Source organism: Nerophis ophidion, linkage group LG09, assembly GCF_033978795.1.
Source record: "Nerophis ophidion isolate RoL-2023_Sa linkage group LG09, RoL_Noph_v1.0, whole genome shotgun sequence".
In the NCBI taxonomy this organism is placed as follows: Eukaryota; Metazoa; Chordata; class Actinopteri; order Syngnathiformes; family Syngnathidae; genus Nerophis; species Nerophis ophidion.
In genome coordinates, this window is record NC_084619.1 from 22,982,574 (window position 1) to 23,005,554 (window position 22,981).

Consider the following 22,981-nt stretch of genomic DNA (forward strand, 5'->3'; position numbering starts at 1 on the left):
AGATGTCCTGATTCCGATCATGGGATCAGGACGGGGATGATATATCGGGGATGATACACTATTAACTAGATCCACTCGATGTCCATTGCAACTTTCCTCCAGAAGGTTTTATCTTTGTCCATGAGATGTCAGATGAAACAAAAATTGGCCACAATACGTTTGGAGGAGAAAAGGTGAGGCCTTTAATCCCAGGAACAACATGCCCACTGTCAAGCATGGGGTGGTAGTATTATGCCCTGGGCCTGTTTTGCTGCCAACGAAACTGGTGCTTGACAGAGAGTAAATGGGACAATGAAAGAGGAGGATTACCTCCAAATTCTTCGGGACAACCTAAAATCATCAGCCCGGAGGTTGGGTCTTGGGCGCAGTTGGTTGTTCCGGCAGGACAATGACCCCAAACACACGTCAAAAGTGGATACATCTGGCTAGAATGAAGGTTTTAGAATGGTCTTCCCAAAGTCCTGACTTAAACGTATGCACAATGCTGAAGAAACAAGTCCATGTCAGAAAACCACCACATTTAGCTGAAATGCACCAATTTTGTCAAGAGGAGTGGTCAAAAATTCAAGCAGAAGCTTGTGGATGGCAACCAAAAGCGCCTTATTGCAGTGAAACTTGACAAGGGACATATGAGCAAATATTAACACTGCTGTATGTATACTTTTGACCCAGAAGATTTGGTCACATTTTCAGTAGACCCATAATAAATTCATAAAAATAACCAAACTTCCTGAACATTTTTTGTGACCAGCAAGTATGTGCTCCAATCACTCTATCACAAAAAAAATAAGAGTTGTAGAAATTATTGGAAACTCAAGACAGCCAAGACATTATGTTCTTTTCAAGTGTATGTAAACTTTTGATCGCGACTGTAAATACACTTTGATTGATTGATTGATTTGCCTTTTTTAAATGATCAGAGATAGGCCGATGAGTTGCCAATCCCAGCCGATCTTTACCTCAGCTGTGCTGGTTTCAGAGAGACACAATTGCATTTTTATATTCATTGTTACCCACATGCATGAGTTGCATGAATTCCAGGAGGGTGCATGTCTTGCCAGAACACCGGCTCAAATTTGAGAGCAATCTCCAACGAATGTGTTGTCTATCCACAGCTTCAAAAATACTAATCCTTACCACTATGGCCAAAAAAGTATAACATGTTTCTTCCAAGTAGCTTCATCACTAGAGGACTAGAGGAAAATGAATGGCTAAGTATACTACATGCACAACCTGGGCAGAACAACACAAAAAGCTAACCGCTAAAGCCTGAAGTAGAGAGGATTGATCCTGATGTTGATACTACTGATATCTAGTTTAGTATCAGTATGTAAATGGTACTAAAATGCTAATGTTATAATGTAATACTGTTTTTTCATTATTACAGAAACATTTTTGGGTCAATTTTGTTGGCCTTTACAAACTTAGGGAGTGCCATATTTTTCGGATTATATTTTTCATAGTTTGGCCGGGGGTGCGACATATACTCCGGAGCGACTTATGTGTGAAATTATTAACACATTACCATAAAATATTATCTCATTCACGGAAGAGACGAAGAAAATATCAGCAATCGTCACACACACGTAAACCAAAAATAATTCGGCGGGGGAGGGTCATGACAAGTGCATTGTGGGTCATGGGATGGTAGCTGCTATATGCTACTGCTGTTCCTGTTAAAATGGATCATTTCAACGTTAGCAGTAACTTATAAAAACTGAGAAGGGCTGAACAAAAATGGCAACGAATGGGAAATCATGTACTGCAGATTACAAGCTGGACGTAGTAAAATATGCAGCAGAAAACGACAAGAGGAAGCGGCGCATACCTTTGGAGGTGGCAGAGTTGTTACGAAGCGACATCGAGGAAGAAGATTTAATCGGATTTATTGATTAGGAGTGACGGATTGTTTGGTAAACATATAGCATGTTCTATATGTTATAGGTATTTGAATGACTCTTACCATAATATGTTACGTTAACATACCAGGCACCTTCTCCGTTGGTTATTTATGCGTTATATAACGTACACTTATTCAGCCTGTTGTTCACTATTCTTTATTTATTTTAAATTGCCTTTCAAATGTCTATTCTTGGTGTTGGATTTTATCAAATAAATTTCACCCAAAAATGCAACTTATACTCCAGTGCGATGTATATATGTTTTTTTCCTTCTTTTTTATGCATTTTCGGCCGGTGCGACGTATACTCCGGAGCAATTTATAATCCGAAAAATACGGTAAGTCAATAGATACATGAAGGCTGAGGGCAAAACCCAAATTATTTAAATGAAAGCCAATGGTATTTTTTTCTTTTGTTTAGTTATTGTGCAGTAGCCACTTTTTGTTTATAAAAAAAAAACATTGAATGTAACATTCAACACCACACATTCAATACATCATATGATTTTTTCATCAATACTATCAGATTTTAAATCTTGTAAGATAAGCTTTAAAAAGATAGATTTTGTGTTTCCTTTAGGTACTTGCTGTAAAACAATTACAATTCTATGATCTATAGTTAAAGTATAAGGTGGGCACTTGATATGAGGCCAACAAACTTTGATTAGGATTGAAGCTAAAAAGGTTAACCAGGACATCCCTAGTTATTCGTAATGCATATTAACAAAGACTGCAAATATGTGTTAATATACTTGCACCTTTATGCAGATCCTCACCAAAATGGGTCTTTTTTAGCCACCCAATGCCAGCTCTCCACAAAGTATGTGAAGTTTCAGGAATGGTGCTAAAGTGGTGCAAGAATCACTTTACAGCACACTGGCAGCCGGAGAACATTTACATGGGGCCAAAATCTCAGTCTCTCAAATGTAAAAAAAAAATACATTCCTTTATCTGCCCAAAATTGGTACATGTATGAACCCCTTCTCAAAGGTTTGTATAGATTTTCTGCGAACAAACCACCACAGCTTTGCATAACTGAACCTAATTTAGTAAAAATGCCAGTATATTTTTAGCAATCCACACATTCTTATACCCAGACAAAACAGTCTTCCCACATACCAACTGAGTGTGTTTCTCATGCTATCAACCAAACTCATAACAGTGACTGTTTTCATGACAATCCATTTGGTTTCTCAAAATAACCAGTACCTTAATGTAGCTTTCCTGCAGAGCATTTTGAAGGTGAGCCACCTGTCGGTTGAGATGCACCATAGAGATTTCTTCCTTAAACACCTGGCAGTTCAGCTTCATCTTCTCCAAAAGACGAACATCTAGCTGTCTGGAAGCAAGACAAACAAAGCAAAATCTCATTGCACCTTAGCTGTAGTTTCTACCTTCAAGACATGGCTCATCAGTTTTCGAGTTCCAGGTCCAACTATTTTCATGGGACATTAGTGCACCTGTCATTGTTGAATTTGTGAAAACGTTCTCTGTCATGTGACTCATCTGTCCTGCTGAATAGTGTTGACATTTGGAGATAAGAAAAGCCAGTGTCAGAAGACACAATTAGTTTATGGCTTCCTCTGTCATTTTAAAGAGAATGATGAGTTTTGATTGTCTCATTTTCCATTCTTGCTGTGGTTGTAGTTTGAAGTGGTCTAAATGTGTTTGCACAGCATCCTACGAGTGGTATTTCCAGAGTTTTTGTCACGTTAATGAGCAATTTTTTTTTTTTTTTGAGCTAATTGTGAGAGGGAAAACACAGCAAGACGAAACACGGTTAAATAAGTACCTTTTTGACAGTGGCAAGAGAAACCAAGCATTATTATCATAAATGGGTTGTACTTGTATAGCGCTTTTCTACCTTCAAGGTACTCAAAGCGCTTTGACACTACTTCCACATTTACCCATTCACACACACATTCACACACTGATGGAGGGAGCTGCCATGCAAGGCGCTAACCAGCACCCATCAGGAGCAAGGGTGAAGTGTCTTGCTCAGGACACAACGGATGTGACGAGGTTGGTACTAGGTGGGATTTGAACCAGGGACCCTCGGGTTGCGCACGGCCACTCTCCACCTGCGCCACGCCGTCCCCCCATTAGTCTACACCGCAGTGGAGACTATTCTTCCTGGGGTCCAGGCGAAAAACATCACATAACAAAAGATTACAATGCAGTACTGTGGTGAGTTGTTTGTCAATTGCTTATTTTTTTCTGTACTCTTTGGCACACCATATTTATTCCGTCTCTCATCTCTCATCTCTCATCATGAAATAGATATTTTGGGGGAATGATTTTCCATTACACCAGAGGTCAGCAACCTTTACCATTCAAAGAGCCATTTCGACCTGTTTCACAAAATGAGAAAGACAAAGGGAGCCGCAACTATTCTCGGCAATATCTGCTGGTAGTCACCCAGATGACAAGAATAATGGCATGCTATGAAGCCATTGCCTTAAACACCTTCTACAACATGTACAAACTGCTTGCCAGTCCAGCAACATGCTGTGAGAAGCTTCCACAGATGCACTCACACGAGTGGAAGGCATACTGGGTGACACAGAGTACACTGACGGTTGTGATATAAACAACTTTAACACTCCTACTAATATGCGCCACATTGTGAACCCACACAAAAAAAGAATGACAAACACATTTCGGGAGAAAATCCTCACAGTAACACAACGTAAACGCAACACAACAAATACCCAGAATCCTTTGCATCCATGACACTTCCTGACTATGTTATACACCCCGCGAACACCAAACCCCAAACATAGTCAGGATGTGTCATGGATGCAAAGGATTCTGGGTATTTGTTGTGTTGCGTTTATGTTGTGTTACTGTGAGGATTTTCTCCCGAAATGTGTTTGTCATTCTTCTTTTGAGTGGGTTCACAATGTGGCACATATTAGTAGGAGTGTTAAAGTTGTTTATATCACAACCGTCAATGTACTCTGTGTCACCCAGTATGCCTAGCAATCTCATACATGTGCCGATAAAAGCAGCGAAATGCATTTGTCTGGTCGGCACGCAAATTGCATTCCCTGAATGGCGGGCGTGATGCCGTTCAAGAGGACGCAAATAGCGTTCCGTGAATGGCGGGCGCGATGATGTTCAAGAGGACGTTAAGAGTAATATAATCACGGCACGCCCATAATATTGTAGTCCGAGTGAAAATTGGAGAACGTTGACTCCGGGTGATGTCCGGGACAGGCATTGAATTCCGGAATCTCCCCGCAACAATCTGGGGGGTCGGCGATTGTGCAGCTGAGTCGCATCAGAGTTGCCAAAGAGCCGCATGCGGCTCCGGAGCCGCGGGTTGCCGACCCCTGCATTACACCAATAACCTTTTATATTCATAATATCATTGGGGTACAATTTAAAAGCAAAACGAAGATTACTTCTTCCTGTGAGCTGCAGAGTTGCTGATGTGATCTCGGAGGGTCTGAAGACTTTGCTTCTTGTCACTTAGTCGTCTGTGGAGAAGTTCCAGTTTCTGCTCCAGCTCAGCTGAGCCAAACATTTCTAAATTCGCATCTCCTTCCGAGTTCTTCAGTTCTGAGCAGAAGGCTACCAGTCCAAGGTGAAGCTCCTGCACCTACAAGTCAACAGTTTGCACAAAAACTGAAGGATGATAGAGCAAGATACATTATGTGCTTTACCGTCTCAGTTCAAGAGTGGAACTGACCTGCAGGATGACATTTTGTAGGGAGTCAACTTGCAGATTCAGCTCCTTGATCCGCTCCTCTTTTTGGGTTCCAATAGAGCTGTTTACCTCTGGACTGTTTTGGGAAGTGGTGCTTTTACTCTGTGTTGCACAATGATAGATTCAGTTTATTAATTTATTTATTCAAACTCCATGAGAATTTATATTTATTCACAAAATGTACGAAACTGCAGTTAAACAAAACCAATTTAGTTCAATAGCTCATTTAATAACACGAGCCATGATAAACATTCTGAATTTAATTCATCCATCCATTCATTTTCTAGATAATCTTACTTATCTCACCATATGAAATATAACTTACTTCACTAATTGTTATGGATTCATTTTTCTTGTTATTACATATGGTGTATATTGTGAATAAATTGAGAACAGGAAGTGAACAAAATTTTTAGCAAATGCTATGTAAAGGAAAAGGGGTTGGATTAAATAAGCTCTGCTTCTTCCTATTCCTTTTCGAACATGTTGAATAGACAAACTGGAAATTGTGATGTATTACATTGTATGCATGTACGAAATAAACACAAACTCAACTCAACTCCACATCTAACATTGCAAATGATCTTTTTTCGACTGTCCATCTACAAACCCCGTTTTCATATGAGTTGGGAAATTGTGTTAGATGTAAATATAAACGGAATACAATGATTTGCAAATCATTTTCAACCCATATTCAGTTGAATATGCTACAAAGACAACATATTTGATGTTAAAACTGATAAACTTTTGTTTTACTGTTAATCATTAACTTTAGAAATCGATGCCAGCAATACGTGACAAAGAAGTTGGGAAAGGTGGCAATAGATACTGATAAAGTTAAGGAATGCTCATCGAACACTTATATGGAACATCCCACAGGTGTGCAGGCTAATTGTGTAACAGTTGGGTGCCATAATCGGGTATAAAAGCAGCTTCCATGAAATGCTAAGTAATTCACAAACAAGGATGGGGTGAGGGTCACTACTTTGTAAGCAAATTGTCGAACAGCTTTAGAACAACATTTCTCAACGAACTATTGCAAGTAATTTAGCAAGAATCCGGTCCGTAAAATCATCAATAAGTTCCGAGAACCTGGAGAAATCACTACACGTAAGCAATGATATTACGGACTTTTGATCCCTCAGGCGGTACTGCATCAAAAACCGACATCAGTGTGTAAAGGATATCACCACATGAGCTCAAGGCCACTTCATAAAACCACTGTCAGTAACTGCAGTTGGTCGCTACATCTGTAAGTGCAAGTTAAAACTCTAACATGCAAAGGCAAACCCATTTATCAACAATATCCTGAAACGCCACCGGCTTGGCTGGGCCCGAGCTCACCCAAGATGGACTGATGCAAAGTGGAAAGTTGTTCTGTGGTCTGACGAGACCACATATCAAATTATATTTGGAAACAGAGGACGTAGTGTCCTCCAGAACAAAGAGGAAAACAACCATTCAGATTGTTAAAGGCGCAAACTTCAAAAGCCAGCATCTGTGATGGTATGGGGGTGTATTAGTGCCCAAGGCATGGGTAACTTACACATCTGTGAAGGGACCATTAATGCTGAAAGGTCCATACAGGTTTTGGAGCAATATGTTGTCATCCAAGCAACGTTATCATGGACGCCCCTGCTTATTTCAGCAAGACAAGTGTTACAACAGCGTGGCTTCGTAAAAAAAGAGTGCGTGTACTTTCCTGGCCCGCCTGCAGTCCAGACCTGTCTCCCATCGAAAATGTCTGGCGCATTATGAAGCGTAAAATACGACAGCGGAGACCCCGGAATGTTAAACAACTGAAGCTCTACATAAAACAAGAATGGGAAAGAATTCCACTTTCAAAGCTTCAACAATTAGTTTCCTCAGTTCCCAAACGTTTATTGAGTGTGGTTCGAAGAAAAGGTGATGTAACACAGTGGTAAACATGCCCTTTCCCAACTACTTTGGCACGTGTTGCAACCATAAAATTATAAGTTAATTATTATTTGCAAAAAAATAATAACGTTTATAATTTTGAACATCAAATATGTTGTCTTTGTAGCATATTCAACTGAATATGGGTTGAAAAGGATTTGCAAATCATTGTATTCCGTTCATATTTACATCCAACACAATTTCCCAACTCATATGGAAACAGGGTTTGTATTAGTTTGTTTTTTTTACAGTTAATTGGTCCATGTTGATAAAAATACCTTTTTCCACAAATATAACTCCAGTTCCCTCTCAGATGAGGATACCAGCAGACTCCCAATGTGCTGATCCGGGGAAAGCTCAGCTGCGGAATCTAGAAATAAAAGCAGTTTTGCGCATGATGCCTTCATATTGTTGTGATAAAACATTACTGTGCTCTTTAATGGACAGTGTTTTGTACCTCTCTGCTCTTTCAATGAAAAAAGGCTTTTGTCTTCTGTCATTCCCAGCATTCTAAGACAAGAGTCCATTATTTTGGCCATTGTTGTTTCTTTTGGGGTCCTGAGGTGAACGATCCGCTCTGAGGCTGCAACACATGACAAGGCAGCAGAAAAGACTTTGTATGTTAGCAAAATTACTTTTGTGGTAATTTTATTTCATTGTCATCCATCCATCCATTTTCTACCGCTTATTCCCTTTGGGGTCGTGGGGGGGGGGGGGGGGCGGCCCTAACTCAGCTACAATCGGGCAGAAGGCGTGGTACACCCTGGACAAGTCACCACCTCATCGCAGGGCCAACACAGATAGACAGACAACATTCACACATTCACACACTAGGGCCAATTTAGTGTTGCCAATCAACCTATCCCCAGGTGCATGTCTTTGGAAGTGGGAGGAAGCCGGAGTACCCGGAGGGAACCCACGCATTCACGGGGAGGACAGGCAAACTCCACACAGAAAGATCCTGAGCCCGGGATTGACCCCAGGACTACTCAGGACGCTCGTATTGTGAGGCAGACACACTAACCCCTCTGCCACCATGAAGCCCTTCATGGAAGTCAAAATAGAGTAACCAGAGATGCATGATGTCCAGTTTAGTGGATATAAGGTTAATCATAATTTCCTCAAATCTCAAAATCAATGATTTTTACAAAATCTTAACAATTATATTACTCCTTGTTTGTTGCCTGGTATTCCCATAATTGTATACCTGCAAGGGTCTCCTAAAATATAAGGAATGGACAGGTGTTCGGTCAGGCAGTGTTAGAACGATTTTCTGTACCTAAAACGGCTGACCAGTGGGTGGCAGTGTATGGCAAGACACAATAGTGTCCACTGTAGTGACTGATTTGCAACTTTGACATTAAAACTCATACAAGTCTTGTCTTGTTTTTTTCTGTCTTGTGATTTGCATGTTTTATTGTGAAAAGCAACTCCTCTTGTGTCACCAGTCCGACGTCATCCCTGACCCATGATTGTTTCCACCTGTTCCCCATTACCCTCATGTTCCATTTAAGCTCATGCCTCCCCTTGTTCTGTGCCAGATCGTCTCGAGCTTTTGTGTCAGTCTACCGTCCAGGTTCATGTCCATGTCCACGCCTTGCCTCTTCCCACGTCTACTCCCTTGGAACAAATAATCCCATATCTCAGAGCGACTTTTGTAATCAAGCCTTTGTTCAACCGAAGTGGTGAGTTTTGATTTTTTCTAATAACCTTTTCTTCCTCAAAGTTTTTGAGTGATTTTTTGTTTACCTTAATTAGAGTAGAAATTTTAATAGTAATTTTTGTTCTTCCTCCTGTTGGAGTGTTTTATGTTAATTTTTCATAGCAGATACGACACTAATTATAGTTCTTTTTATTGGTAATTTCCTCCTTTTAGGAGTGGTTTTCGATTGACCCCTTTTGGAACTTTTTTCCGCTGACAGTTTTTGGTTATTGATAGTGTGCGTATTACTCTGGCTCTGGAGGTTTAAGAGTTTTTTTTAAAATAAAAGCCTTACTAAGAACCTCCTCTCTGCATCTGAGTCCACTCCTTAAACCAAGCCTAACACATAGGACAAAACATCATCTGCAATGTTAACATGACTCCAACAAAAATGTCTACATTACAGTAGGACTCTCACCATTTTCTTCAAGCTTTCATCATTCATGTGAATAATACGATACCGAATCCAAAAATGCTTAAGAAAATATTGTTATAGAAAGCGTCAAATATCTGTAAGTACCCCTGCAATGCCTTACCCAATGCTGCAGGACTATTCAAATAAATTGTTGGGGCCACATTTCCAAACAATTAGACCGGGGGACAGATTTCCTTTTTTCACTATTATTTGAGAGCCAGTATTCTCTGCTTTTGTCAGTGTAACACATTTTAAAAAAAATAGCCTTGTTATTCAAAATACATGTGTCCACTGCAGTGGATGCTGGCCAGGGCCACTCCTGGCTAAATTGGGGCCCGAAGATGGATTATATCTATTTGACTCAGGCTTGAATTTAATTAGATGCATATGTTGGGCCAACCTTAACAGAGATGGAGGAAGGGGATACAGAATAAGTTAAAGGTAAAATTTCACGGATAATAGGGGCCAGCGCACATACAGGGAGGGACAACCTTGCCAAGGTTAAAATGAAAATGCAAAGATCTGCCATTGTGTTTACACTGGTCCAAGTTCCTCGATACCACAGGATCTGTCAAATTTGTTGATGACAAATCCCAAGATGCAGAGATGGAGGCAGGCATGGAGTGAGAAAACATGGTTCTAATAAAAAAAAAAACTAGGACAAAACCAAACAAAGGATTCAAACCAAAAGCGCGCACGTGGGCGGATAACAAAGAAAAGGCCTAGCGTGGAAGCTAACAGGTATCCAGCAGGAAACATAAAAACTGGAAACAGCTAATGGTTAACAAGAAAATATGAAACCAAAAAACCTAGGAGAAAACCAACTACAAATAGCTAACAGGAACAGCTTACCGCTACGACAACAAGGACAAATAGTAGCACGACAGGTAGTAGCTGTAATGATGACATCGACACGACAGGTAGCAACGACACAAGAGTGACATGCAATACAATAATCCAGCAGTGACTGGAGGAACAAAGCAGGTAAAATAGGAGCGGGCTGATTGACCAGAGGTGTGGCCAGGTGCCAATCAGCCGCAGCAGAGGGAAAACAGCACACAGGGAGACAAACAGGAAGCTGAACCAAAATAAGAGTGCTGACAGGAACTAAGGACAGGAAATACTAAACACACAGAGGAAAAACTAAAACACCAACAAACTTATTGCAAAAAATGTTTAAGCGTCTACTAGATTTTGAACTGAACTCAGAGGCTGGTGGTGGTGTCAATCATTCATATATTTTTTCATAATTCACGTCAAATTTTAGATTGTGGTGTTAACAGCATAGACATCTTATAAGTAGACGCAGCATCGACCGCTACTGCCTACTGGCTCTGACGAGACGTTGGGCCGCCATCTTGGAGTGGTGATCCGCTCCACTCAGTGCAATTCATTTGGCAGGAGCAATGAACTGTCAGCGCATTTAATTCATCTTACCTCACTGAATGCCACTGATTGTCACTTTTTTTTTTTGTCACACGTGTAGCTATGATAAAGGACACATGTGTTGGCGTGTTTCATTATTCATCGTTTGCTTAACAGTAATAGAATATTATATGCTATAAGTGACCAGACGTCCGAGCTCAAAACTGGGAATATAATCCCAGAGAAGGGGAACAAAAACGGTCAGCTATTTTTAAGTTTAAGAAACAATATGATTAGGTTATATGTACTTGTGTTTATCCTACATAAACAATATATGAATACAGTACATTACAACTCGATATATCTTGGGGACCTATAGACTATATGTCTGTTGCTGCAGCAGAGTTTATTCTTTCTTGACACTTTGTATTGACATTTTGTATTACATTCTTACCTTAAATGATAATGTTTACAGTGATTGTTTGTTTTATATGTATTTTTTTATGTATGTCGCTTTAGATAAAAGTGTCTGCCAAATACTTAAACATAAACACCTGAAAGTCGTTATATCAGCTAAAACCACCAGTCTGTTTCACTGGATTCAGAATAAAACCAAATTCTGTTTTACCCAACAATGTTTGTATTATAATATTGTTACTTGAAGACTTACTCCTGGTTACAATTACACTGTTCAAAAAGTATTGTCTGATATTTTGCCTAAAATAAGAATGCATTATAATCAGTGGTGGTTTGTGAATTTGGTTTTAAATTTAGACTTGTATAATATTGTATAGCCACTGTCCATCGGATTGTCAAGTTAGATAACTTATTCCCCCCCATATTCATGTTTGGTAGCAGCTACGATTTCAGTACAATTGAAGATCTTTGCTCCTTCTCAACTCTGTGGTAATATTCTTTTCAAAAAATACAACCAATAGTACGTTAATGTTAAATCTTACTTGTGAAAAGTAATCCCCCGATTGCTATTTTCAACAGTCCGCTCATTTGTGCAGGAAAACGCTGAACATCAATCAATCAATCAATCAATGTTTATTTATATAGCCCTAAATCACAAATGTCTCAAAGGACTGTATAAACCATTACGACTACGACATCCTCAGAAGAACCCACAAAAGGGCAAGGAAAACTCACACCCAGTGGGCAGGGAGAATTCACATCCAGTGGGACGCCAGTGACAATGCTGACTATGAGAAACCTTGGAGAGGACCTCAGATGTGGGCGATATTCACTACTAATGAAATTGTTTTATGGTATTGTGAATAAAAAAAACTTGAAACTTATAAGATGTCTATAGTTAAAAGCGTACAATTTACAACCATTTTTCCCCACTGATCAATTAGGTTTATTTTGCAACAATTGGTTCCAAAATGTCAAAAGTTTACCATTTTAATTGCTTACCATTTATTGTGACCTCTATCAACTGTGAGTTCCGATGTGCCATGTAGTTCTGGTTATTCTGCCTGGCATTCAAAAATAAACAATACATGAGTAACACATCAACATGTTGGCTGGAAGCAAGTAGCTACAAGGTTGAGTGCACATTGAGGTTTTGAGGGCAGACATGTACCTGAGCTTGAGGGATCGTCGATTCATGCTTAGGCAGTTCACCTGAGGTGAGGACTTTGATTTGATCATTGGCATGAACGTCTCGACATGATTATTCTGGAAGGATCCTACAAAGAAGTAAAGGGTTGAACACACGTCAATGATGCTGGCATGAAAGTTAGTCAACGGGCGATGCGAGTGTACCAAAAGTACTGGAAGGGTGCAGCTCGTTATAAATGGCAGAGAGCAGCTTCTCCTTGTCCTGTAGTGCGTTGATGTGCAGCATGTCCAGAATGTTCACGTTGATTGACGCGATGTCTGCTCCACACAAATTTGCCTCTGCAAGAGAGACGTTGTCAGGTACACTAACGCATAAACCAGGTTTCTACTGCTTTGATTGAATACCTGAAACCAAATAAGAAGTTGATAATAATTAAAAAAAAAAAAAAAAGTGTAATTGTAACCATTTTTTGTATGCAGTCATTTTAATTGCGATCATAAAACCAGCACGCCTCGACTCTACTTTGAAGTAATGATTGCATTTGAATACTTGGCTCGGACAACATAAATACCCATTCATAACCCCACCCATTCAATTATGTGTTATCCTTCACACGATTGTTGTCATTTTATATCCTCTGATCGACCAGATCAGAGATGAAACAAAACATTTGATCTGTGGTTCGGATAAAGCTAACACAGCCACGGGGCTGGGAAAGGCACCTAGTTGCAGAGGCATGTGTGCCTTACCTTGGATGAAAGGGAGACATTTGTGCAGTCCAATGCTGGCGAACCACACGCAGATCTCATTTGTGTTTAGCTCCCTGAGTGATTTGGCCTCCTCCCTGTCCACATCCTGGAGGTGGAGAAAGAGAGCGTGCATACCTGTTACTCGTGACTAATGTGTTTTTGAGGGGAACCCTTTTTTTCAACCTGTGAATAATGTGGAACCCGATTATAAATGCATAATGATGTCATTGCACCCCAAGGCCTGTTGGATTAAACATATGGGGATTGAGAAAGCCATTATCTACATTTACGCCAGTGTGGGTGGCACTGAGAGCAGGGTGGGTGAAGTGTCTTGCTCGAGGACACAACGATAGTGACGGAAGCTGGATTCGAAGCAGGAAAGCATATGTTTCTGGCTGGCCACTTTACCATGTGAGCCATGCCCAATCAATAATTCTGAAAAGCATGTACAATGATTTAAACCTTTCAATACATGCTGTGAGACATATTTCAGGGATCTGATGTTGTGCATTGTCTCACCCACCTAATTACAGCCAGGTGGGGACGCTCTTCTGCCAGTGTTTTTTTTTTTTAATCAGTTATAGTTTATAGTTTTTTTTATGATTATTACAACAGTGCTGTTAGTTTATATAAAGGTAAAACTGCATTATAAACAACAGTAGCCTATACTGTAAACTAGGGCTGTCCATACTTTTCCCCCTGAGGGACAAATACTGAAAAATCTAAGTATGCGGGGGGGCATTTTGCATTTTCAAAACCAATAAAATAAATAGATTTTTTTTTAAATCTTCAAAGCTCCCCCCAAGTTTGGTGCCACAGACTCAGGAGTGTCTCAGTCACGAAAAATACATAAGTCATATGTTATTATTTTTTTATTCAATCTCCAGGTCAACTTCAGGTCTATCTGTCCATATAAAGTTTATTTTTTTGTATTTTTTTATGTTTTATACACTTCTTGTCTCCGGGTTGGGGGGGAGACCCTGCCACTGTAGAGGAGTTCAAGTACCCTGGAGTCTTGTTCACGAGTGAGGGAAGAGTGGATCGTGAGATCCACCGGCGGATCGGTGTGACGTTTTCAGTAATGCGGACAGTATATCGATCCGTTGTGGTGAAGAAGGAGCTGAGCCGGAAGGCAAAGCTCTCAATTTACTGGCCGATCTACGTTCCCATCCTCACCTATCGTCATGACCTTTGGGTTATGACCGAAAGGACAATATCCTGGGTACAAGTGGCCGAAATGAGTTCCCTCCGCCGGGTGGCGGGGCTCTCCCTTAGAGATAGGGTGAGAAGCTCTGCCATCTGGGGGGAACTCAAAGTAAAGCCGCTGCTCCTCCACATCGAGAGGAGCCAGATGAGGTGGTTCAGGCATCTGGTCAGGATGCCACCCGAACACCTCCCTTGGGAAGGTGTTTAGGGCACGTCCAACCGGTAGGAGGCCACTGGGAAGACCCAGGACACGTTGGGAAGACTATGTCTCCCGGCTGGCCTGGGAATGCCTCGGGATCCCCCAGGAAGAGCTGGACGAAGTGGATGAGGAGAGGAAAGTTTGGGCTTCCCTGCTTAGGCTGCTGCCCCTGCGACCCGACCTCGAATGAGCGGAAGAAGATGGATGGATGGATGGATGGCACGTTTTGTCAAAGCCACAGCACCAGAAATAGTCTCTAGATTTGTCGCTATTAGCTGTAGCTGTTCAGCTGTAGCTAAAAAAGTTCCAAAGAGGATTTGGAAAGTCGCCAGATTTAGCGACAATGTCGCCTAGTTGGCAACACTGACCACTAAATGAGATCAATTCAATCAGATCACGCTGTTCAGTATCAGGGTCACTAATTGGCTCAGCCGCAGGCAGCGTAACTATATTGGGATTAAAAGAGCATAAAGGTGACTAAAGGGTGTTATTTAATGTCGAAACGGCTCTCATAATGGGCTTTTGAAGATATTAAACAGGGTTTTATGCTGTAGCTATGAAAATATTCAATGTATAAATAATGATTCCTACTCTGTGGAAAATCATCAATCACAATTATGCCCGGAATCAATTAACAGTACTAAAAACGATGGACGAAAGTACTGTATTCCTAATATTCGCATTATTTCCTGAGCACCCTTCAGATCTCAGGTTTGATTCATGCTCATTTTTAGGGCCCGAGCAGCACACGCTGCAAAGGCCGTACTGTAACTGCTCCGTTTCAATTTCAATACATTTTGATGCATTTTTGAGGCCCATAACATGCATGAAAACTCACCAAAATGTCCAAGCTCATTAGGTTTGGCGAACATTTCTATATTATGGTGTTCACAAACACAACATATCAAAATTGACTCTGTAGCGCCCCCTTGAAAATTTAAAAAAATTAGCCCCTGCCACCAAATTTACGTATTGTCACTAAAATTCCTGACAGTACACAAGTCAAAGTTTCAAGAACCCATTTTTAAAAACAAACATGAAGTCGGTCATCACCCATCTTGGTTTCTGTCACCTATGTTTAGGTCAAAAACAGGGGTTGTACTTTTACAAACTCCTCCTAGGGACTTTGAAACATTTTTTGCGGTTATAATGACAGATACCAGAAAAATAGGCGATGCTAAATTGCGAAGGAATATTGCTTACGCCATTGCATGTGCCCAACTTTGATCTGATGGTATGCCACAAAATGTTCAACGTTTATATCTGTGCTCCACAAATTCAGATTTGGATCAAACTTGGTAGAAATGATGATAATGACATACAGAAGTGTCAGATGGATCAGTACGTGTTGGTACCCATTTGTGGTGGGCAGAGCGTGGCGGTAAAAACTGCTCCTCGCCATCACCAATTCAACTGTCATGACTTCACTTTAAAGGATCAGATCTCCTTCCAAACTGGTATGAGGCTTAAATGTTGGGGTCTGATCATGACTAGACGTTGATATCGACCGACATAAGTATTAACTTCTTGTGGTGGAAAATTATACCAGTCTTAACTGCCTTCCACATATTCCTAAAATTTTGGATGGTAGGTTTCAGCATTGGGAAAGAACGTGACTGCATGCGTCATGCGTGCCCGCCAACTTTAATTCGACAGCTTTAATTCGAGTTAAATTTTGTGTCTAATAAAAGTAGCGTTTGACTTCAAACTAAATTCTAATCACATTTTATACAGTGTCGTGTTTGTATAACCATACAGCTTTGTACAATCCTGCGCAAATCAGACACACACTAAAACTAAAACCCTGACACTATTTTTAAAGTCAATGCTTTGACAGCTCCAGAGAGCTGGGAAATACAAACAGAGCATAATTGCTGCAGATCTGGGTCGTGTGCTGATACCACCCTGAAGGCTCTGCTTTGAGGGTTTACCTTCTCAGGGAGATCTCCAATCTGGTCGTTGCACCGGGGAGCACATAACGCTGAAGAAACACAAGGTTATGATATTGAATTCGCTGTCAAATGAATTAATTTGTTCAGAATAAAACCACAGAAGACCCACCAACAGTTACACGCCGTTGACGTAGCGACTCCTTCCGTTGTTGCTGCTGGTCTGAGGTCTCGGTGAAAGTTTGGAAAGTAGCGCCACTGGTTGGTGTATTCCCCAAACTGCAGGAGCGAGTGATTGGTCTCTGCACATTTTAATTAAATCAATTTAGCAAAATGGACAATAATGTACAGTCAAAGTCTAAATCAGATTAGCGGGGGAATGTGTAGAGGCTTTTCAAATAGATTAGAAGTGCTAGTGTGGGTCTGTACAAAGAACATGTGACACTATGGGAAAATAGAAGCACTGATTGGACTTCTTACCCTCTGATGAGTACACACATCCATTTTGGCCGCTTTAAAATGCAGGCCAATGCCAGTCTCGAGCATGTCAGAGCCGCTCACATCACTGTTGATCAAGTCGTCTGTGTAGAAATACAACAAGTTCATTGATAAATGCAGCCTGGTTGATGTTTTATCAACCGGTAAGTGAATGGGAAAATGGCCTCATGCCATTGTATAATTTCTGTTATGGCTTTTTATGACACACAGGTCAGCAGGGCTGTTTGGCACGGCTCGATGGTGTTGCTTGGCAACCAGTCAGCAACATTATTTTCCATCGTCTGGTTGGTGACATACTTTTTTGACAGTTAAAATTCTTTCCCACAGAAACGTTATATTCCTTCATGTTCTAAATCTATAATGTCCACAAGCTAGTTCCATTTTGGTCTGCTATCATAACAAGTACGACATACAGAGACTGTACACTGGAACAACAAATTTCCCTTAGGTGGTACAATTTGGAATTCGACCGAGTTTATTTCCCTAAAAAAAAAAACACCTTGAAAGTTGCACGTCACTTGATGTTGAACATAACACATTACTAGACCTCAATTCAGTGAGCATCACAGGAACAGGTCTATGTGTCTGATATAGACAAGGGTCGCACGTGACATTACACACTTCAACATTGTACACAACTGTGGATGTTTTTTTGCATGCTTTTTCTTTGGCTTTTCAGCAAGACCTTTTCAAGAAAAAAGAGGCAGCCCTAACAAGGGGGCGTTAAAAGAAGAAGACACACATACACCAGACATTACATGCAATAACATAACTGTTGCATTTTACAGTGTAATGGTCCGTTTTCATACACCCCAGTTTTAGCATGATGTGGCTTTAGGCGAATATGTTCATCCAAAATATGTCCCAGTTTTTGTACGCTATCTAGATTTTAAAACCCCGTAGCACATACTGGAACTCAGTCTGTGTGCTTTTTAAACTGAGCAAGGCTCCAAAATAACCCACCATGGGTCCAAAGAAAGTAACATAGCGAAATAGTGTACAACTTGTCCCTAGCTGCTCATTCCCAAAAGGTTTTCAAAAAATCGACTGGAACGCATCAATGATGAAAACCAAGGTACCGCTGTACTTAAAGGCCTACTGAAATTAGATTTTCTTATTTAAACGGGCATAGCAGGTCCATTCCATGTGTCATACTTGATCATTTTGCGATATTGCCATAATTTTGCTGAAAGGATTTAGTAGAGAACATCCACGATAAAGTTCGCAATTGGAGAAAAGCCCTGCCTCTACCGGAAGTAGCAGACGATGACGTCACATGTTGATGGCTCCTCACATCTTCACATTGTTTTTAATGGGAGCCTCCAAAAAAAAATGCTATTCGGACGAAGGAAACGACAATTTCCCCATTAGTTTGAGCGAGGACAAAAGATTCATGTTTGAGGATATTGATAGCGACGGACTAGAAAAAAAAAAAAAAAAAAGTTAAAAAAAAAATGCGATTGAATTGGGACGGATTCTGATGTTTTTTGACACATTTACTAGGATAATTCTGTGAAATTCCTTATCTTTCTATTCTGTTGCTCGTGTTTTAGTGAGTTTAATAGTACCTGATAGTCGGAGGGGTGTGTCCACGGGTGTCTTGACGGCAATGTCTCAGGGGAGTCGACGGCAGCTATGGACGGCACAAGCTCAGATTTTCTCCGGTAAGAAGCGACATTTCAACCACAATTTTCTCACTGAAACCTACTGGTTAACATTTGGTCGGGAACCATGTTTGGTTGACCGCGCTCTGATCCATAGTAAAGTTTCACCTCCAGGAATTTTAAACAAGGAATCACCGTGTGTTTGTGTGACTAAAGGCTAAAGCTTCCCAACTCCATCTTTCTACTTTGACGTCTCCAATGTTAATTGAACCAATTGCAAAATATTCAGCAACACAGATGTCCAAAATACTGCGTAATTATGCCGTTAAAGCAGAAGACTTTTAGCTGTGTGTGCGCAGCGCTCATACTTCCTAAAAACCTGTGACGTCTTGCGTACACGTCATCATTACACGACGTTTTCAAGACGAAACTCCCGGGAAATTTAAAATTGCAATTTAGTAAACTAAAAAGGCTGTATTGGCATGTGTTGCAATGTTAACATTTCATCATTGCACGTCTCTTGATGTTGGACATCACACATCACTAGACCTCAATTCAGTGAGCATCACAGGAACAGGTCTATGTGTCTGATCTAAACAAAGGTCGCACGTGACATTAGAAGCATTTTAGTCTCACCTTAAAACTCATTTGTATACTCTAGCCTTTAAATAGACCTCCTTTTTAGACCAGTTGATCTGCCGCTTCTTTTCTTTTTCTCCTCTGTCCCCCCCTCCCTTGTGGAGGGGGTCCGGTCCGATGACCATGGATGAAGTACTGGCTGTCCAGAGTCGAGACCCAGGATGGACCGCTCGTCGGGACCCAGGATGGACCGCTCGCCTGTGTATCGGTTGGGGACATCTCTACGATGCTGATCCGACTCCGCTTGGGATGGTTTCTTGTGGACGGGATCCTCGCTGCTGTCTTGGATCCGCTTTGAACTGAACTCTCGCGGCTGTTTTGGAGTCACTATGGATTGAACTTTCACAGTATCATGTTAGACCCGCTCGACAACCATTGCTTTCGGTCCCCTAGAGGGGGGGGGGGGGACCACATTTGAGGTCCTCTCCAAGGTTTCTCATAGTCATCATTGTCACTGGCGTCCCACTGGGTGTGAATTCTCCCTGCCCACTGGGTGTTTGTTTTCCTTGCCCTTATGTGGGTTTTTCCGAGGATCTCGTAGTCGTAATGGTTTGTACAGTCCTTTGAGACATTTGTGATTTAGGGCTATATAAATAAACATTAATTGATTGATTGATCATTGATATATAAACTATCAGACTGTGTAGTGGGTAGTAGTGGGTTTCCGTAGGCCTTTAACGTCTTAAAAAACTTGTGTGCCAGTTCATGATGTCAAAAGGTGAAATGCACATTTGTTATTCAGCTTGAAAGCTTATATTTTTGTATTATCATATTTTTACACTCTATGCCAGTTTAGAATAGTATCTAACAATGCTTTTAATATTTATAAAGGTTTAATAGCGGCAACATTTTCCGTGATTTAATTTAGAAAATCTAGTTTCAAATTATTTAGAGTTCTATTAGCATCTTGGAAATGATTTTGTTAGACCTCAAAGATTCCATGGTATATGCACTGTGGTCTTAAAGGAATGGGTCTTGTCTACATTATAATCAACACCAGTATTAAATTGTTACTTTTAAAACAGTGCCAGTGCTTAAACGCTGGCCGAACCGGTGCCTATAAAATGTATACCATCCAATTTTTGGGTTAAAAACAATGGCATATTATTTTAGTGTTTGAATATCTTTATCTTCTTCCGTTGAAAGTTTATGGCCACAACTTTTTACTATCCAGGTGAGAGGCATGATTTATAATCTAGAATTAACTTTTACCAACTCAGAGGCAATACAATAAGTCACTGGCTCAGTATGTCAATATAGCTGCACAGACTACTTAGCTCTTTTTGATATTGCTAATAATTGTGTTTCATTTAGGTCAGGTGATGTAAAAGAAATATTCTTGGCAATTTTCGGGATGTTTTTTAGAGGGCATTATGAACCCAATAGAGTTGCACTGTTAGCCTCCTAGTACTTTCTGTATTTAACGATTTACAATGCATAAAAAAGAAAAACCTATCTGTTCTTGTATTGGGTTGTCGAGCAGCCGTGCCAGCAACTTCAGGGTCCCTGGTTCAATCCCCAGCTTCCGCCATTCTAGTTACGTCTGTTGTGTCCTTGAGCAAGACACTTCACCCTTGCTCCTGATGGGTCGCGGTTAGGGCCTTGCCTGGCAGTTCCCGCCATCAGTGTGTGAATGAGTGAATGTGAAAATAGTGTTAAAAAGCACTTTGAGTACCTTAAAGGTAGAAGAGCGCTTTACAAGTACAATCAATTTACCATTTGTCTTACATAGGGATTGTGAATGATAGGCAAAATTCCAAAAAAAAGTGCAGTTCCCCTTTAAAACGTGTCGATTTATTTTAGCTTAGTAGCTGAGAAAGCAATTTGTTTATACAAGAGCGAGATTGGGGTAACTGTGTCATTTGTAAAGGGGAAATATGTTAATGTCTCGTGTATTCATGTTAGCATTTAAGCCAGCTAGCGACCTACCGCTAACTTGCTTTGCCAGTAAGTTGGCAATGTCACTGCGAGTTGAGCAAAGTGGGGTTATCGGTCATGGTTTTACAATAACCTTAATTTAAAATGTAATATTAACAGTCAGGGCAGCACGGTGGCAGAGGGGTTAGTGCGTCTGCTTCACAATACGAAGGTCCTGAGTAGTCCTGGGTTCAATCCCGGGCTAGGGATCTTTCTGTGTGGGGTTTCCATGTTCTCCCCGTGACTGCGTGGGTTCCCCCCGGGTACTCCAGCTTCCTCCCACCTCCAAAGACATGCACCTGGGGATAGGTTGATTGGCAACACTAAATTGGCCCTAGTGTGTGAATGTGTGTGTGTGAGTGTTGTCTGTCTATCTGTTTTGGCTCTGTGATGAGGTGGCGACTTGTCCAGGGTGTACCCCGCCTTCCGCCCGATTGGAGCTGAGATAGGCACCAGCGCCCCTCGCGACCCCAAAAGGGAATAAGCGGTAGGAAATGGATGGATGGATGGATGGATATTAACAGTCTACAGTTTTATCGCAGTTTATCGTTATGCTGGTTATCGTTACCTACTTATAACTAAGGCTATGTTTACACTAAGCTGGATAACCCCTTAAACCAGTGATTCTAAACCTTTTTTCAGTGATGTACCCCCTGTGAACATTTTTTTTATTAAAGTACCCCCTGATCAGGGCAAAGCATTTTTTGGTTGAAAAAAAGAGGTAAAGAAGTAAAATACATCATCATGTCATCAATTTCTGATTTATTGAATTGTATAACAGTGCAAAATATTGCTCATTTGTTGTGGTCTTTCTTGAAGTATTTGGAAAAAAAAGGATATAAAAATAAATAAAAACTTGTGGAAAAATAAACAAGTGATTCACTATAAATTTCTACACATAGAAGTAAATCATCAACTTAAAGTTTTCTCTTTGGAGATTGTAATAGAGATCCATCTGGATTTGAGAACTTAATTCTAAAAATGTCTTCACAAAAACATAAATCTTTAACATCAATATTTATGGAACATGTCCACAAAAAAATCTAGCTGTCAACACTGAATATTGCATTGTTGCATTTCTTTTCAGTTTATGAACTTACATTCATATTTTGTTGAAGTATAATTCAATAAATATATTTATAAAGAATTTTTGAATTGTTGCTATTTTTAGAATATTTAAAAAGAAATCTCAAGAACCCCTTGGCATACCTTCAAGTACCCCCAGGGGTACGCGTACCCCCATTTGAGAACCACTACCTTAAATGAATAACTATTTAGCCTAAGCATCGTGTCAGCCACACTAAACCATCGTTTAAGGTTCCCCTCCTTGGATACTTTTTTACACGGGTAAGTGTGCCGTGTATTTCTTGAATCTCCTGCTCTATATGGACACATCGGTCGTTTACAAACTGAGTTCGGAGAGGAAGTGATGCCAGAAATACCGCGCCCCACACAGGAAGTGATATCAGAAAGGACGCGCCACAGCCAGCTTCATAACAACCCGTTTGGTAACTCGGCGGCAACCACTAGAAAAATGGAGGCGAATCATCCAGACATGCCCGTATTACTCCTTCTTGTACATGTACAGGTCTTTTTGGAAATCACACATCAATACCTTAAAGGGGAACATTATCACCAAACCTATGCAAGCGTCAATATATACCTTGTGTCAGGCTAGGACATGGATTGTGTGTGCTCCTTC

General features: G+C 40.6%; 1 protein-coding gene across 1 annotated transcript in view; it reads right to left on the minus strand.

Moving 5' to 3' along the window:
* Positions 1–22,981, minus strand: part of LOC133559145 (uncharacterized) — a 93,906-nt gene that overhangs the window by 16,309 nt on the left and 54,616 nt on the right. The window contains exons 3-14 of the mRNA XM_061910579.1: positions 17,102–17,202; positions 16,794–16,923; positions 16,664–16,713; positions 13,328–13,433; positions 12,782–12,916; positions 12,600–12,705; positions 12,431–12,492; positions 7,987–8,112; positions 7,808–7,899; positions 5,595–5,714; positions 5,308–5,504; positions 3,110–3,239 (exon numbers count right to left, since the gene is read on the minus strand). Of these exons, the coding sequence (XP_061766563.1) occupies positions 3,110–3,239; positions 5,308–5,504; positions 5,595–5,714; positions 7,808–7,899; positions 7,987–8,112; positions 12,431–12,492; positions 12,600–12,705; positions 12,782–12,916; positions 13,328–13,433; positions 16,664–16,713; positions 16,794–16,923; positions 17,102–17,167 (1,320 nt within the window). The 5' untranslated portion in view covers positions 17,168–17,202. The remainder of the gene's footprint in view (positions 1–3,109; positions 3,240–5,307; positions 5,505–5,594; positions 5,715–7,807; positions 7,900–7,986; positions 8,113–12,430; positions 12,493–12,599; positions 12,706–12,781; positions 12,917–13,327; positions 13,434–16,663; positions 16,714–16,793; positions 16,924–17,101; positions 17,203–22,981) is intronic.